This window comes from Trachypithecus francoisi, unplaced genomic scaffold (genome assembly GCF_009764315.1).
Source record: "Trachypithecus francoisi isolate TF-2019V2 unplaced genomic scaffold, Tfra_2.0 Lachesis_group0, whole genome shotgun sequence".
Classification (NCBI taxonomy): domain Eukaryota; kingdom Metazoa; phylum Chordata; class Mammalia; order Primates; family Cercopithecidae; genus Trachypithecus; species Trachypithecus francoisi.
Window position 1 is genome coordinate 103598537 of NW_022681453.1, and position 17286 is coordinate 103615822.

Below are 17286 nucleotides of genomic sequence, written 5' to 3' on the forward strand. Positions count from 1 at the left end.
AGTTAAGTTTATGTTAAATGTCAAAATTAATGTTTAACTTTCTTCAATTTAAAGTGTGTGGTTTCATGTGTGTGTGTATGTTTTACACTTCAGTATGTTCATCTTTATCCATCCTAATATGTCAGTAGCATTATTACATTTCCCCACATGACTAGTACTCAAATGGAAAATTATATCTTTTCATGAACATACAATTTTTTTTAACAGTCAGCCATAGGTCACTGCGTCTCATCTTATGAATATTCCCCATGCCTCACTCTTTGGTCAGGTGAGTAATTCCCAGGCCTGTGCTTTATTGACTGAATTATATTCACTAGTTTATTCAGTAGTTTTCTCTACTTTTCCAGAGAGGTTATCACACTTAGAGATCAAGCTCAAGTTTGCTGCCTTGTGCCTTTGCTTTATCTACACAAGATAGGGGCATTTATGTTTAAAGATTTAGATATACCTGAACAAGGAAGGATGAAAGTAAAAAGGTTTATTGTGTAGAACCCTATTATTTACCACTGTTTCTTCCCATCATCACTGTTTCCACCTCTAGTGCCTGAGTCCTTTATCTAAAGGTCACTCCAATTCTTGACCATCTTTTATAACCTACTGGAATGCTATTAAAAAGAAAATCAATTGACAAGAAATTATCCAAATGCATATCTAGTGCTGCTGGTAGTCGTTATCTCTTTCCCATTATACAAACTATTTCATCACTTTCTTATTTCTTTATGGTTGTATTTACTTTCATCATTGTACATACATATTTCCAGTTCTTTTTCCTCTAATATCACCTATACCTTGCAAAAGACAGATATTTTGTAGAAGAAAGGAGAGAAAAGAATGATAGTGTTCCAACCTGTGAGACCTTAATTTGTAAAGAATATTTAAAGATTCAAGAGGAATTCATCTCATCCTTAACTGTTTATTTAATAGTCATTAACTATATTCTTGGATGTAATAGTCTTAATGTTTATTAAATACATAATTGTATGTTTTCTTAAAAGATCCTATAGTTTTTAGAATTATGTATTCTGTGTGTAATCTTTGGAATTTCTCTAGATTTCTTTTAGGGGTTATTTCTTTTTTTTCCTCCATGCTGTGTATTTTACTTAATTGCAGTGGCACTTAGAATGATTGCTTAGGGGTGGGCGCGGTGGCTCATGCCTGTAATCCAGCATTTTGGGAGGCCGAGGCAGGCAGATTACGAGGTCAGGAGTTCGAGACCAACCTGCCAATATGGTGAAACCCCATCTCTACTAAAAAACACACACACACACACACACACACACAAATTAGCTGGGTGTGGTGACATGCACCTGTAGTCCCAGCTACTTGGGAGGCTGAGGCAGAAGAATCCCTTGAACCTGGGAGGCGGAGGTTGCAGTGAGCCAAGATCACACCCCTGCACTCCAGCCTGGGTGACAGACTGAGACTATCTCAAAAAAATAAAAAATAAATAAAAAAGAATGATTGCTTGGGAATCATATTCTTTTCTTCAAATGATTGAATTTATCACCAGATAGACGTTTGTAATTATACTTAATAAAATAGTTTTAAAAGAACTTCAACTCATCCTACAATAGTGCTTCCCCTATCCTATCACTTCTGAAAATACTTCTTAGATTTTTTTTATTGGCTTTATACCAAATTATAACTCTGTTTACTTAATAGAATTCTAGCCTTCACTGCACACGGATGAGTCTCTTTGAAGCACACTTTTTCAGTAATGAAAACTCACTGATTTTTTCCCCTTTTCATAGCTTTTTTCTTTTATTACGATATTGATCTTTCAATATCTTGGATGTTTAAATCCCATATTTTTGTATCATGTGTAATTCATTCGTTTTCTAGTCTAAGACACCTAATCAATCTTTACATGATTATAACATCTCAGCATTGTTCCTTTTCTTTTCACTTAGGAGTGGTTATTCTCACTTGTTCAGGGATATCGTTTTCAATGCCTGGTTCCTAAATCTCGAATAATCCCTTTGGACTTTGTCTTTTTGTAGCGACCTCACTTTGTAAGGTTTTTGTTCAGGTAATGTACTTGAAATGACGCAAGCACTTTATCAGTCCTACTTAGTTGTTTCTTTATTTCTTTAAAGATTTGTCTCAGTAGAAAAGCAGAGAAAGAAAAACATATTACAATTGTAATACTCCTTAACTAGGCTAGAAGATAGGGGAACTAGGATATAAACCTTGGGGGATAATACTCCTTTTTATAGGTGCAGAAACTTCTGTCTCTCTAAATTGTTCTAAGTCAGGGCCTGCTTTTAGAAGTGACTACTGATCTTTATTTACTTTCACAATATTCTGCAATTTCTACTTTCCCATGTGTAAGTATTACAGAAATGAGTTTGTAATATATTTTTAATTCTTTAATTGGTGTTGTCAGGGACAAAGAAGCTATGTGTATTATACCTCAAAAATAGTCTGTTTTTGTTCTGTGCACTGGTGTCTGCTATCCCAAAGTTTCGTATAAATTGATCTGACACTCATTTGTATCACATTACAGATTTCTTTTTCATAGCTAATATGCTCAGTCTTTTCCTTTAATGAAGTTTTAAAATTATGATTAGTAAGTTTTTATTTTTGTTAGAGAAATCCTTTAACTATCCTATTCAAGCTGTTGCTATGGATTCAGCCTTGGAAAGGTTTCTTGTTTTTTATTGAAGAAAAATAATACATTGTGATGGCATGTTTTAAAATAAGAAATCTAAAACAATGGGAGCTAATGAAATTTTATCTATAGGTTATTGCTTTAGAAGTTCAACTAATTTCGATCCTTTTTTAGTTAAGCTACTAGCAAGGATATCTTCTTTTCTCCTGTGTAGTGTCCAGTCTTGCATAACATAAGAGCTCAGGGGCTTAATCTGATCATTTCATCTCTCTCTATCCACCTCTCTCAATTCCTGAATGTTGTAGATGTAAAGAGCCTCACAAGGATGATTTTATATGCATATGTCTTGTATAAGTTTATTTGACTAATTGAAAACTATGAACTAAATTATGAGGCAAAGAAAGAGATTTCTAAAATATATGAAGTTTAGTATCCAGATAAAATTAATGGAAAATTAAAATAATTTCAAGAAAACAGTTATGTTTATTTGGTACCCATAGCAGGCTTAATATATAATGTTATTTATATATAATGTCATTATAAATAATATATAATGTCATTTATAGCCTAAATATTACCCTCATTTATATAATCTTAGCAATCAACTAATATGATTTTAGAAAAATTCACCCAGGAATTGGTCCTTTATATATCAAGGTCTATTATTTATTAGAAAACTACCTTGATAATTTTAGTGATGTCTTTAATTCTCCATTAATAGAAATATAAACTCAAAGTTCACAATGAACTAGCAGTTACTATGAAGAGGGTTTCCGATTTTCATCTTCCTAATTAGGAAATTCAGAATGCAATTTTTTCAATAAGTATATTTTTTTGTTCACTGATTATCTGTTTACTTAAATAGTTTCATCTCTGTTTAATGAAGCAAATACGTCAGGTAGAAAAAAATATTCCCTTTGCTTTTCCATATGGTAAATTTAGAGCCTTCATTTACATCACGTATGCAGTGATTGTTTTTGTCTAATCTTTGAAAGTACTTACGTTGGAATAAGGTTAGGTATAAAAACTGTGTATTACAAAGTTACTTTTTTTTTTTTTTTGAGATGGAATCTCATTCTGTTGCCCAGGATGGAGCGCAGTGGCGTGATCTTGGCTCACTGGAACCTCTGCCTGCCAGGTTCAAGCAATTCTCCTGTTTCAGCCTCCCAAGTAGCTGGAACTACAGGTGCCTGCTACCACGCCTGGCTAATTTTTGTGTTTTTAGTAGAGATGGGATTTCTCCATATGGATCAGCTGGTCTTGAACTCCTGACCTCAGCTGATCCACCTGCCTTGACCTCCCAAATTGCTTTGATTACAAGCGTGAGCCATACACCTGACCACAATTCATATTTTTTTTTTTTTTTTTTTTTTTAAAAGCTCTTTTATCAAGTCTGGAACTCAGCAATGTTTAGTTTGAAGGAGTTTGCTTTACCTGGGAATCGTCAAGGAGACTTACCTTGTTTAGTGAAGGTCACTGTAATGTATTAGTACATATTTGTCTACTTTTCGGGAGTAGGAAATGAACACAAGACAAATGTATTATTTAGACTATTCATGAAGATAACTTATATCTTTTAACTCTTTCCAATACTGACAAATTTCAACTACGTTTAACTGTATTTCCATTTTATTCATAGAAAAATTATTGTTTCCAATTTTTCCCTTATTGGGTGTATTAGTTTCCTAAGGCTACTGCATAAATATGTTGGCTTTAAATAATGTAAATGCGTTCTGTCATAACTGTGAAGTCCAGATGTTAAAAATCAGTATCACCAGGCTGAAATCAAGTTGTTGGCAGGGCCATTGTCCCTCTGGAGGTTCTCAGGGAGAATCTGTTCCATGACATTTTCAGCTTCTGGTAGGGGCTGGCATTCCTTTGCTAGTATCCGCGTCACTCCACTCTCTCCCTCTCGGGCCACATTGTCTTCTCCTCTTCTATATGTAAAATCTCCTTCTGTGATTGCTCCCCTGCAGAATCTGGAAATGGAGTAAGAATCTCTCCATTTCCAGATACGTACTTTAATCGCATCTGCGAAGGCCTTCTTTTGTCACAGAAGGCAGCATTCACAGATTCATGGCGTAGGATGTGGATATCTTTTGGGAGGCCGTTTTCAGCCTCGCACAGTGGCAAAGAGATTCTTTCCCATACAGCCTTCACAGAAGCTTAATGAATGTTAAATTGGCTCAGCAGAAATAACAAGCAGAACTGTGAATAGAATTTATACAAATAGGTCCTGTTTTAAACAAAACAAAACAAGGATAAGTAGTAAAAGATTAATTCGGTTACAATGAAATTCATGAGCTTTACTTTAAATTATATTAAGTTATTTTAAAGTTTTAGTGATTACAAATTCTATGCATTTAAAAATAATGTTTATACTATATATTTGTGATATATATTTTTAATAAAACACACATTTGGCCAGGTGTGGTGGCTCATCCCTGTAATGCCAGCACTTTGGGAGGTCGAGGCGGGTGGATCACCTGAGGTCAGGAGTTCAACACCAGCCTGGCCAACATGGTGAAACCCTGTCTCTACTAAAAATTATCTGGCCATGGTGGCGGGTGCCTGTTATTCCAGCTACTCAGGAGCCTGAGGCAGGAGAATTGCTTGAACCCGTGAGGCAGAGGTTGCAGTGAGCCAAGATGGCACCATTGCACTCTGGCCTGGGTGACAAGAGTGAAACTCCATCTCAAAAAACAAAAAAACAAAAAAAACCCCACACATTTATTTCTTTGGGATTCAGGTCATTGGTAGAATTGTTAGATTTTCCTCTGGAATATCACGTACTTTTCTACTTAATTACACATTTTTGACTACTTTTTTCTTTTTTATGTTCCTTCCACCCTCTTCTATAAATTACTTAAAAAGTAATTATAGGCTGGGCGCAATTGCTCGTGCCTGTAATCCCAGTACTTTTGAAGGCTGAAGTGAGCAGATCACCTGAGGTCAGTTGTTCAAGATAAGCCTGGCCAACATGGTGAAACCCTTTCTCTACTAAGAATAACAATTAGCCAAACCTGGTGGCATGTGGCTATAAATGCCAGCTACAGCAAGATAATCACTTGAACCCGGGAAGTGGAGGTTACAGTGAACCGGGATTGTGCCATTGCAGTCCAGCCTGGGTGGCAGAGCGAGACTTCATCTCAAAAAAAAAAATTAATTATAATATGTATGTATGCCTGTATATTCCTGTTTCTGTGTGTGTTTCAGTCTCATTGTAAATACACATATACATACATATGCACACAGAATACTGATGATTAGCATTGTACACTGGTATGGCTATACTTATTAAAATAAAAATATTTTAATATTTGATATATAGGTACCGCTCAGGGACTTTGTTAGTACTACTCCTACCACCCTCATGTTTCTTACAGAACTTCCAGAACTCAAGACAACACAGCTACTAAAGGATTAACAGCTGGGAAATGAGGGGGCCTGCACTCTGTGACCATCATCTCATCTGATTGGTGGAAACATATACATGTTGTTAAAATATGTTGGGTTTATGTGTACATATATCAAAACATTGTTTTACACCTTGAATATACATGATTTTTGTTTATTATAACTCAATAAAGCTGAAATTTTAAAAGTCAAATAAAAAAGTGGAAGTAGTATTTTTCTATAAATTAGAAATCACTTGTTTGATAATTCACTTTGACCTGTAGCCTATCAGATAGTTATCTTGATTAATATATATATATTTTCACTCTGCTTTAAGCAAAAATTTTTTAAAGAAAAGCTTCTCCTCACAACATTAGGAGATGTTTGTAGTATAATTGGGGCAATTTGAATTATGTGATTCAGTAACTGTGCCTTTTCTGTTAGCCTGCTACACTTTCCTTCATGAAACCTAAAGCTACATTCATTACCATCTTTCAGAGTATGCTAACACTTACTTCTAACCAGCTGAACACATCTGATATTTTTATATAAAATTGTTGGCCACCTAAGGAACATATTATCTCAGTAATTTTCCAGTACATGGAAAATTTGTTTTTTGCAAGAAGCATTTTAAAATATATTCCAAGCATGAATGAATACACACACACACACACACACACACACACACACTTTTTTGTCTTCATCATTCACTGTTTTTTATATTGTGTATTTGAGTTTTAAATGACATGTTCTAAATAAAATTTGACTTTAAACCATTCACTAAGTTAATTTGACTTTTGCAGAGTTAGAAGTTTCTTGTATTAAATTACTTTTGTAATCCAGTAATGTCTTTTGATGATAACCTCCTATAAGTCAAATAAATAATTTGGCTCATTAAAAAAGATTATTATGGTATTATTTGGTATTATTATGGTATTATTTTCATTATTATATTTCTTTCAAGTAATTTGATATATTTTGTTAGGTTGTATTTCTTAATGTGTTAATATACTTAAGGTACACAAGAGGTACACCCTAAGGAGGAGCACACTCTGCAGATGTATGTGTGATTACATGATTCAGATATCTGTAATCCTTACTAAGCCGCTGATATTTTTGGAATCTAGAATCTATACCAGTAAATGAAGTGATAATATCAAAACATATAGCTAGAAAATAAAAACTACTCACAATCCCCTTACCCATATTTAACCTTACTGATATTTTTATATCTTTTAAAATACTTTAGACTGTGAGCTTTTGTGCATTTACATTTTCTTCTACAGTCTTTAATATGCTTAAATAGTATATATTTTTTAACAACTATACATTATTCAGTCACTCTTTCTTTGCTAATAGAAGTAGCACTAAGACTAATAGACAAAGACATAGTTTTTTTTGGGCACATCTCTGATTGTTTCCATGGGGCAAGCTTTTATAATTAGTATTGCTGATTCATTGAAGTTACTTTTTTCTTTAACTTTATTTATTTATTTACTTATTTATTTATAGACAGGATCTTTCTCTGTTATCCAGGCTGGAGTGCAGTGCCGTGATCATAGTTCACTGTACCCTTGAACTCTTTGGCTCAAGCGATCCTCTCATCTCACCCTCCTAATTAACGAGGACTGTATGCATGCATCATCATGCCAGTTTAATTTAAATTAATTTAATTTAATTTTATTTTTCATTAATATTTTGTAGAGACCAGGTCTCCTTATGTTGCCCAGGCTGGTCTCAAATTCCTGACCTCAAGTGATCCTCCCATCTTAGCCTCCCAAAGTTCTGGGATTGTAGGTGTAAGCCACTGTAACTGACCTGGAATTAATTTTTCTGAGCTTTTGATGCAGATTGTCAAATTGCTGTTCAGAAATTTTATACTGCTTTATGCTCACACTAGCGGTGTATCAGACCTCCCATTTGACAGTATCAAGTGAACTCTTTTAAACATTAGCTACTAGACTTGTTGTTGAAAGATCAATCAAGCCAACTCTTTCTTTCAATTTGCTCCATAGCATGCTGACATTTTGAGGTTGTGAGTTAAATGACTTAAAGTTTTCTCTAAAAATTTTTCTGACTGGAATTCGAACTCATTGGAGCATAACACAGATGCAGGATGTACCCTCCCCCTCACCTAAAGAATTTTGTGAGCAAAGTTTAGTGCATAAAGGGTGTAATCTTTACTCTCTGCATTGTCTCTCAAATTAAATTTACTTATTATGATACTCTTGTTTAGTTATGGAGATTACAACAATTTAGGAACAGAAAGTGAAAAGCAAGGTGGGATGGCTACTATAGACAGGTGTACTAGTAAGGAAAACCTAAGTTACTGTAAAAAAAAAAAATGCTTGCAAAATTCAGAGGCCTAAAGAGTAGAGATATGTATTATGTAACAATCACAGGTCAGTGTTCCGGATCTGGTAGAAAGTTTTGCTCTACTTAACATTTGGGTGCAATTCCATTCATAAGAGAGAAGGAGAAAATGGGAAAATTAAAATGCTCCCCTCCAACAAGCAACCCTAGTAGAAATGACTCTTAGAGTAGGAGAAGACAGAACTTTTGGAAACAAAATATTGACGTTATTCACTGAATGAGCAAATACTCCTTTGTCAGGTCAGTGATTTGATTTTACCCTGCCTACAAAATTAGAAGTTAACCTGTTATCATACCATCGATTCTGGCCCAGGACTCCTAGAACAGAAATAAATTATTTTGTTACTCATGGCACAGTAGACATCATCTTTTCATTGGCTCCCCTTGTCCCTCAAACCTCGTAGGGGTGACACTGTATGACCCAGATGACTGCTGCTCACACATTGGCTAGATAGTATTGTGCTGCTCACAACATAGCTAGATAATATTGAGCCTGGAGAATCCCTTCTTTTGTAGCAGCTCTATGCCTTCAAGGGTGTCGTTATGTTGTCCTTGAAGGTTGCTCGCTAGAAGGACAGCCCTAAGAAATGGCTGCCATTAACAATGGTCAGGGTCTTGCCATCTTGGTGTACCCAGCAAAAGATGTAAGAGCTTCTGAGAACCATGCAGGGCCTGTTCCTTTCAACATTCAACACCCATCATTCACTAGCCTCTGGAGACATTTCTGTGTACAGCAAGATGAAGGAATTAGTGTTCCAAAGGATGTGGGAGTTAAATTCAGCTTGTAGTAAAAATTCTAATGTCTTAAAATTGCAAGTATTTTCTCTGCCTAGAGACACCTTCAGAAACGATTATTAGTTTATGATCTGCCTTTTGCAGGCCATTTACAAAACAGAGAAAGCATAGATGGATAGATTAGCCAAAGTGATAGTCACTGAAAACTGATTTATAGTATTTTGTTTCCTCATACATTGTTCTAGGTTGATGAGTGAGCAGAAGGCCCTTTCTGAAACATATTACTGTAGTACATTATACTACAGATTCATGTAGGTATGTAGGTTAAGGGACTTTTTTTTTTTTTTTAGGTTAAAATAATCTAGAAGTAGGTTGGTCTTATTGCTTCATGTTTTGTGATAATCGCTTGAATAATAGCAACACTTGGTGATGATTAGCTTTAATAGGTGGGAAGCATAATGGAGGAGAAATAATTGTGTTCATGTAAGTTAGATATTCCTTTCACCACTTACCCAGCCTCTCCATTGTAAGCCATAATTTATTATTTTTTTGGCATCTGAAGGAAGTGCTGTGAAAGCCTGTTCAGAGAAGAGAAGTGAATATTAGAAGCTCTGTGTTGAGCTTTTGGCTCTGCCACTTGGTTATTTTGGGACTTTTGGCAGTTTACATAATCTCACTTAATATTTGGGTCACAAAGATTTTCTGGAATCAAGTGAGATAAGAATGTAAAAGTCTTTACAAACTATAAAGCATTATACAAATATTTACTTACTGAGAATTGTGAGTAATTAAGCTTTTGTCTGTTAGAGGAGACTGAAGAGTACGTTCTCCTCAATGATGAGGGCATCATATAGCTTTTAATCTGGATTTTAAAAATGATATTCTACCTCCTTTTAGAAAGTTTAGTAAAAAAGACAACTTCGTGTAAAAGCTACAATTTCGGCCTGGTGCATGGGCTCATGCCTGTGATCTCAGCACTTTGGGAGGCTGAGACAGGAGGATCACTTGAGCCCAGGAGTTCAAGACCAGCCTGGACAACACAGAGAAACCCCATTTCTACACAAAATATCCCAGCCCCCGCAAAATTAGCTGAGCATGGTGGCACATGCCTGTAGTCCCAGTTCCTCGATAGGCCGAAGTGGGAGGATCACCTGAGCCTGTGAGGTCGAGGCTGCAGTGAGCTGTGATCATACCACTGTACTCCACCTGGGTGACAAGAGTGAGACCCCGTCTCAAAAAATAAATAAATAAATAAATAAATAAATAAACAAAAAGCTACCATTTCAATCATTTGGAAGTTCCATTTATATGGCTGGATAAATTCAAAATCATTTATTTCGTTCTAAGTCTTAATAGTAGATTCAGTAAAAAAATAAATTTTATTGTTTGTTTTTTATCAAAAACAGTAGTGGTATTGTTGGCAAATATGTGAACGGATGATTAAAGGAGCTAATGCTTGGTTTTGTATGGTAAAGAATACAGCAAATAGGAGGTAAAAGAAGTTGAGAAGGTGTGGAAAATATTTGTATGTGTCTGTGTGTGCACTTTGTAAGTGTTAATCAAACCTGTTCTTCTTCTTAAGCTTCCTGAACATGTTTTCATTAGTTGCTATAGAAAGGAAACAAAATAGATGGTTATATAACTCACTAATTCCTTTTTTTAATGGAGTAAGATGATTTTCTCTCATTGATTGATTTATTGACAGAAGCTTCCAAATAATATTCTTGTCTTTTTAGTATCTACTGTTCGTTTAAGTAAGCACTCTCATGGCTAGTTTGCAGTGGTGGAAATTGCCAGAAAGCCATAAAACGTTCACGCTGGAAGTTACTTTAAGGATGATATAGTAACAGCAGATGAGAAAACCAACATTGATAGAATTATGTTCCTGAAGCACACATCTGTATGGTGGTCTAGATTCTGAAGATCATTCATCCTCTCCTACTTGTAGCAGTGCTCCTAAACCATTATGTATTATCAGAGTTCTGGACGTATTTTAAAGCAATAACATCTCATTCTCTTTTTAGGTAGTTATTACTAGTAAAAGCGGAGAGACCTTGTATCGTATTTCACCGTGGGCGAAGTATGTGGTCCGTGAAGGCGCTAATGTGAATTATGATTGGCTACACTGGGATCCAGAACACTCATATGAAGTGAGAACAACAAATCTTTAAATAAATTATTGTTCCAATACTTCTAGGAAAGTTAATTTTTACTTTTATAACTTTTATAGTAATGTTCAATGCTTCTCCTCACTGACAGTTGAGTATTTCACATCACAGTATTCCTCTTACACTGTGCGTGTATCAGTCTGTCTTCTGTAGCCAATAACATATAGAAGCTAGTTTTTGTGTAGTCTGTTTTTGAGGTTAAGGAAAACAGAATACTAAATTGCTTTATACTAATCTGTAAGGGATACTGTGTTTTTTGTTTTTTGTTTAACTACAATTTCTGATTTATCAGAGACTAGTGATTTCTCAGTGTCATGGGTTTGAATTGTCCTTAGAAACATGGAATAGGGAAGACCATCTCATGAATGTATTAACTAGGGTAATTTTTACCGCCATATTATTGACAAGTGTTCTGTGTATGTTTGAACTCACTTTCTGTCCTTTAAATCATTGGAGTTTGTTGATATATACTTTGCATTAGATAATTACGTCTGTATTTCATGGATCTTACATTTTCTCTGAGGCCTAAGCTCAAAAAAAAAATCTTTACTCAATGATAAGGCATAAGTTATTACATGATTTATCTTTTAAAATAGGTCCACTAACAGGACTATAAGGACTTTTTCCTAAAATAAAATTTAGTGAGTGTAGCCGGTGCCTTTTATATGTGAGAATAGTTCCAAGTGTTTAAGTATATTCACCACTTTTTAAAAATATACTTAATCAGGTAGTGTCATACCTGAATTCCTGGTTTAATTCTGTATGTAATTTATATTCTGTAGTTTAAGCATTCCAGACCAAAGAAGCCACGAAGTCTAAGAATTTATGAATCTCATGTGGGAATTTCTTCCCATGAAGGAAAAGTAGCTTCTTATAAACATTTTACGTGCAATGTACTACCAAGAATCAAAGACCTTGGTAAGTAATAACTGTGATTTTTATTCAGATAAAATTTTAATGAGTCTGTTCTCTTATTAGAAAAGCTAATTACAAGTGTCTCTTTTTTGTGTTAGGAGATTAAATATGTAATAGAAATACATTTTATTTTAGGCTTCTCAAATTGCCCTGTAATAGTGATAGCATAGAAAGGAGAAATGGAATAAGATAGAGCATAAAAATTAAAGATATTATTCCAATTTCAATTTTAAGTAATGTGAACGGATGACTTCCAAAATTATAGATAAATATGTAAGCATAATTACTTTCTTACTGGAGGAAAAGTTTATCAATTTAAGTGATCATTGATTATAGCCTGTTCATTTTAGTCTGTTAAGGAAAACAATCTTGTATTTGTAATGTGCCTGGAGCTCATTTTGTATCGGAGTTATTTTATATAGCCCCTGCCTGGATGACTTATTTAACAAACATTTATAGAATATCTATGTGAGACACATTTTGCTAGATATTCATATATTGAACTGTACTGGCACAGATCATGTCTTCATAACAAGCAGGAGAGTGAATAATATATTGCTGAATTATTGATTCAGTGTGTTTTAAATCTGTTGTTTTTATAGGTAATGCTATTTAAAATAATTTGACAGTATATTTAACACCTGCTTCAGTGGCTAGGCAGGAAGATAAAGCACATTTAATTATACTACTTCTGCTAGGGAGTCCAAATTTTGGCTAGAAGAAAGGTTTGTAAGCCATGGTTAAAGTTTTCAGTTATGTATGGATTATCTGTGATGGTAAAGTCAGGTTCCAGAAACCAAAATTAATTAAATATATAGAATATTTAGTATTAATTGTAATTAATAGATATTATGCTAAATTATTATATTTGAGATATTCTTTTGTATTATGGAGTAATAAATTGCTTATGACCCAGTTCTTGCAGAACATTCAGCGGCACAAGGATTCTCTTACTCATCTTTGTGTCTGAATTCCCTAGCCTAGTACCTGGAATAAAAGTGAATACAGGAATGATTAATGCCATTAAAATTAAGAATAGGCCGGGCGCGGTGGCTCAAGCCTGTAATCCCAGCACTTTGGGAGGCCGAGACGGGCGGATCACGAGGTCAGGAGATCGAGACCATCCTGGCTAACACTGTGAAACCCCGTCTCTACTAAAAAAATACAAAAAAAAAACTAGCCGGGCGAGGTGGCGGCGCCTGTAGTCCCAGCTACTCGGGAGGCTGAGGCAGGAGAATGGCGGGAACCCGGGAGGCGGAGCTTGCAGTGAGCTGAGATCCGGCCACTGCACTCCAGCCCTGGCGACAGAGCGAGACTCCGTCTCAAAAAAAAAAAAAAAAAAAAAAGAATAAAACTATAAATTTGTGCTTGATACAAGATACCAACCCAGAAGAATGAAACTAATCTGATACCTTTGTTTATAAGTACATTTACAAGTATAGTTGCATATTTAAATGAACTGCCATTAAAAATGAACTTATATAAACCTTAAGAAAATTATAAAGCTTGTATGAATTGGACTTTGAGAGCAGAATAAGAATATTTTCTATGTATGTTACAGAACTGTAACTTCCAAAGTAATTAAATCATATTTGATCATTTTACCAAATTATACTTCAAGAAGAAAAACCTATTTTTCTTAGCTTTTTTAAGACCAATACTTTTTCCCCTAATTACTTGCTTATATTTAAAAATATTAGAATTTTTTTAATGTTATGTATTTTTAAAACACAATATCTACTTTTTTGAGTCACTTTATTTACTGTTAGAGCAAAACATACCCAGATGGAGAAAGTAAGGTGATGTGTTTTTGTGCACATACATGCATATTTGCACTTGGAAATAATTTTATAGGTGCAAGTTATATAGTGGAAAGTAGAAGCATTAATGCTAATTGCATGAAAGCTACCTTGTGGGTAGCTCATGCCTGTAATCCCAGCACTTTGGGAGGTCGAGGCGGTGCGTCACCTGAGGTCAGGAGTTCGAGACCAGCCTGGCCAGCATGGTGAAACCCCATCTCTACTAAAAACACAAAAAAATTAGCCAGGCATGGTGGCATGCACCTGTAGTCCCAGCCACTCGGGAGGCTGAGGCAGGAGAATTGCCTGGCAGGAGAACTTGGCAGGTGGAAGTTTCAGTGAGCCAAGATCATGCCAGTGCACTGCAGCCTGGGCGACAAAGCGAGACTCCATCTCAAAAAAAAAAAAAAAAAAAAGAAAAAGAAAAAAAAAGCTACTTCTGAAAAATGTGGGTTTGGTGCTATTTCTTATGCTATATGGTAAAAAGGACTGAAATATATAGAAATAAATAGAAAGAGTCAAAATAAAAAGTATATGTCATGCAATTGGTTTTTTTTATTTAGGTTTCATAATCTTCAATGTGAATATTACAAATGTAACTGATGTTTAGCATATAGAGATTGCCATCTTTAATATGCTGAAACCAAATTAAGCAAGTTTGCATATTATTTATTGCTTGTTAAAATGAAGGTATATCAAATAGCTAGTCAGAATACAGCTCTAAGAGACTATCCAATGTTGTTAGAAGGTCAAACAAAAAATGTTAAAGTAGTAGAACTTTTCAAGACGATCAAAGCTTCTAGATTGTAAATTTTAATGTATTTGGAATGAGGATGCTTTTTTTCCCCATTACTTTTTTTTTAAATGTGACTTTTAATTTATATTTGACCATTGCCTTACATAGGATACAACTGCATTCAGTTGATGGCAATCATGGAGCATGCTTACTATGCCAGCTTTGGTTACCAAATCACGAGCTTCTTTGCAGCTTCAAGGTAAAATCAAAGACTCATTATGTTCATTTTTATTTTGAGCAAATAATTTAAATAAACAAAATGAAATTTTACATTTTATATAACATTCTGTAACATTTTAAGGTTAACAGAGTTAATAGAAACTGAACGTTTTCTTTTACTAAGGCCATACACTCTCTTCCCATCCAGCCTTAGAAATTGTCCTTGATTTTATGTTGCTGTTCGTGGGATGATTTGTGATATAGAATGTCCAGTTACCTGCTGAAATTGTCACATATTTGGAGGCCCAAGGTTTAGTCAGAAAATCCTGTCCTATGAAAGCCATTCTTGTGAGAGAGCACGTCGTTTTCCTGAAAGAGACTGACTCATCTAGGAAGGTCATTGAAGAGGCCCTTGGTAGGACAACTACTACTCACAGAAAGACTGCCCTTCCCTCCAGGCGGAAATGGATGGAATATGGTTCTCTGGACAGGGAAGACACCACGGGCTTCTATGCAGTTAACGAGGTGCTGATCTAAATGACCACAGACTGAAGAAGTCCAACACTCTCAGTGTTGTGGAGTTTATGACATATGGCATATAGACATTGCTCCCATCATCATTCATACAGATTATTATTTTTTAACTGTAATAAAAGCTAACATGAAAATGACAGGGAGCTATAATCAGAAGTCTGATCAGTTTAGAATAGATCAGAACAAATACTGCAAGTGAGATCTAAAACACAGCTAAGAGTTAACTGGGGAGAGGGGTGAAGAGGGCATAAATAGGTGACATTCTAGGCATAGAAAAAAGATACTGGTTCTTTTACCTGTTTCTCTTTATATTAGTTCTCCCTGAATAAGTTATCTATAATACTGTCTCTAAATCCTCCACTCCAGTTCTTTCTTGAGCCCCCTCCAGGTATGCTGTCTGCCTCTTCACTGCAGTTGCTTTTGTCAAGGGTATTAGTGACCTTCACATTGTTGAGGACAATGGGCAATTCTTAACTTACTTCAACTGTCAGCACCTCTTGGCACAGCTGGTTACTCTCACCTTCTTGAAACCTTTTTCTTTCTCTGGCTTCCAGAATAGCTTAACCTCCTGTTGTTGCTTTTCCCACCTCACTTCTTGCTTACTGTTAATTCCCTTTGCTCCTTCCTCTTTATCTTTATGACCATTATATATTGGACCATTAAATAATGGAACTCAGTACTCAATTCCATTCTCTTCTTCATCTGCATGAAATACATGGGAGGATCTCATCAAGTCTCATCCAGTTTTGTAGCTTAAATATATGCTATATGTTAACTCCCAAACTTATGTCTCTCTGACCTATGTTATGAACTTCAGAAAGTATATATTGGATGTTGGGGTATCTAATACTTATATCAAACTTCATGTGTCCAAAATTAAATTTCTGATCTTAACTTCAAAGTTCCTCCCCCTGCCATCTTCTCTACTGCAGTAAATGACATTTTCATCTTCTAGTTGTTCAAGCCCAAAATCTTGGCATTATACTTGACTTGCCCCTTTCTGTTCCTCCCTACACGCCAGCTATGATAAAATCTAGCCATCTGTCACTTCAAAATAGATCCCAAATCTGGCTGCTTCAACTGCCCCCACTACCACCAGCCATGTCCAACTTGTGGTTATCTTTTACCTGGATTGTTTCAATAGCTCTTTGACTGGTCACTCTGTTTTCTCATGCTCTCTTTCCCCTTCTCTTACCTTTGGTCTACCAATTATGGTCAATTTTTCTGCCTGGTGGCCAGAGTAATCATTTAAAAATTAAAGTCAGATCATGTTGCTGTCTTGCTCAGAACCCCTAATAAGTCCCTGTCTTGTTCAGAATAAAAGCAAAAGCCCTTACACTGGTCCCCAAGGCCTCATTTGATGTGCTTCTTGGCTGACTCTTAGAGCTCACCTCTTTTCTTTCTTGATCATTCCAGTTACAGTAACCTGTTTGCTTTTTTTCAAATGCTCTTGGCTCATCCCTACCCCAGTGCCCTGCACCTGCTGTTCCTTTCTGTCTGAATGCTCTTACCCTTAGATATTCTTATGCCCTGCTTCTTACTTTTTTTCTTGCTCAAATATTGCCTTTTCCATGAGTTTTAACTTATGACCCTCTTTAAAATAGCAAACCTTCCCTTCCCACCAGTGGCTTTTCTTTGTTTTCTTTAGGACACTTACTGTTATCTGACATTCTATGTATTTTGCTTGTTTGTTGTCTCCCAGTGGGAATGTAAATTCCATATGGTCAGTGGTGTTTATTTTTTTCACTAGTGTATCTCCAGAACAGAAAATGTCATGGCACATGGTAGATAACTTTAGTA

At 35.4% G+C, this 17286-nt stretch overlaps 1 protein-coding gene across 4 annotated transcripts in view; it reads left to right on the forward strand.

Moving 5' to 3' along the window:
* GBE1 (1,4-alpha-glucan branching enzyme 1) overlaps positions 1–17286 on the forward strand; it is a 273155-nt gene that overhangs the window by 100239 nt on the left and 155630 nt on the right. For all 4 annotated transcript variants that reach the window (XR_004437152.1, XR_004437151.1, XM_033211601.1 and 1 more), the window contains exons 4-6: positions 11140–11265; positions 12066–12201; positions 14902–14992. Coding sequence is in view for 2 of the 4 variants with exons in the window: in XM_033211601.1 (XP_033067492.1) it covers positions 11140–11265; positions 12066–12201; positions 14902–14992 (353 nt within the window). In the remaining 2 variants the exon portion in view is untranslated. The remainder of the gene's footprint in view (positions 1–11139; positions 11266–12065; positions 12202–14901; positions 14993–17286) is intronic.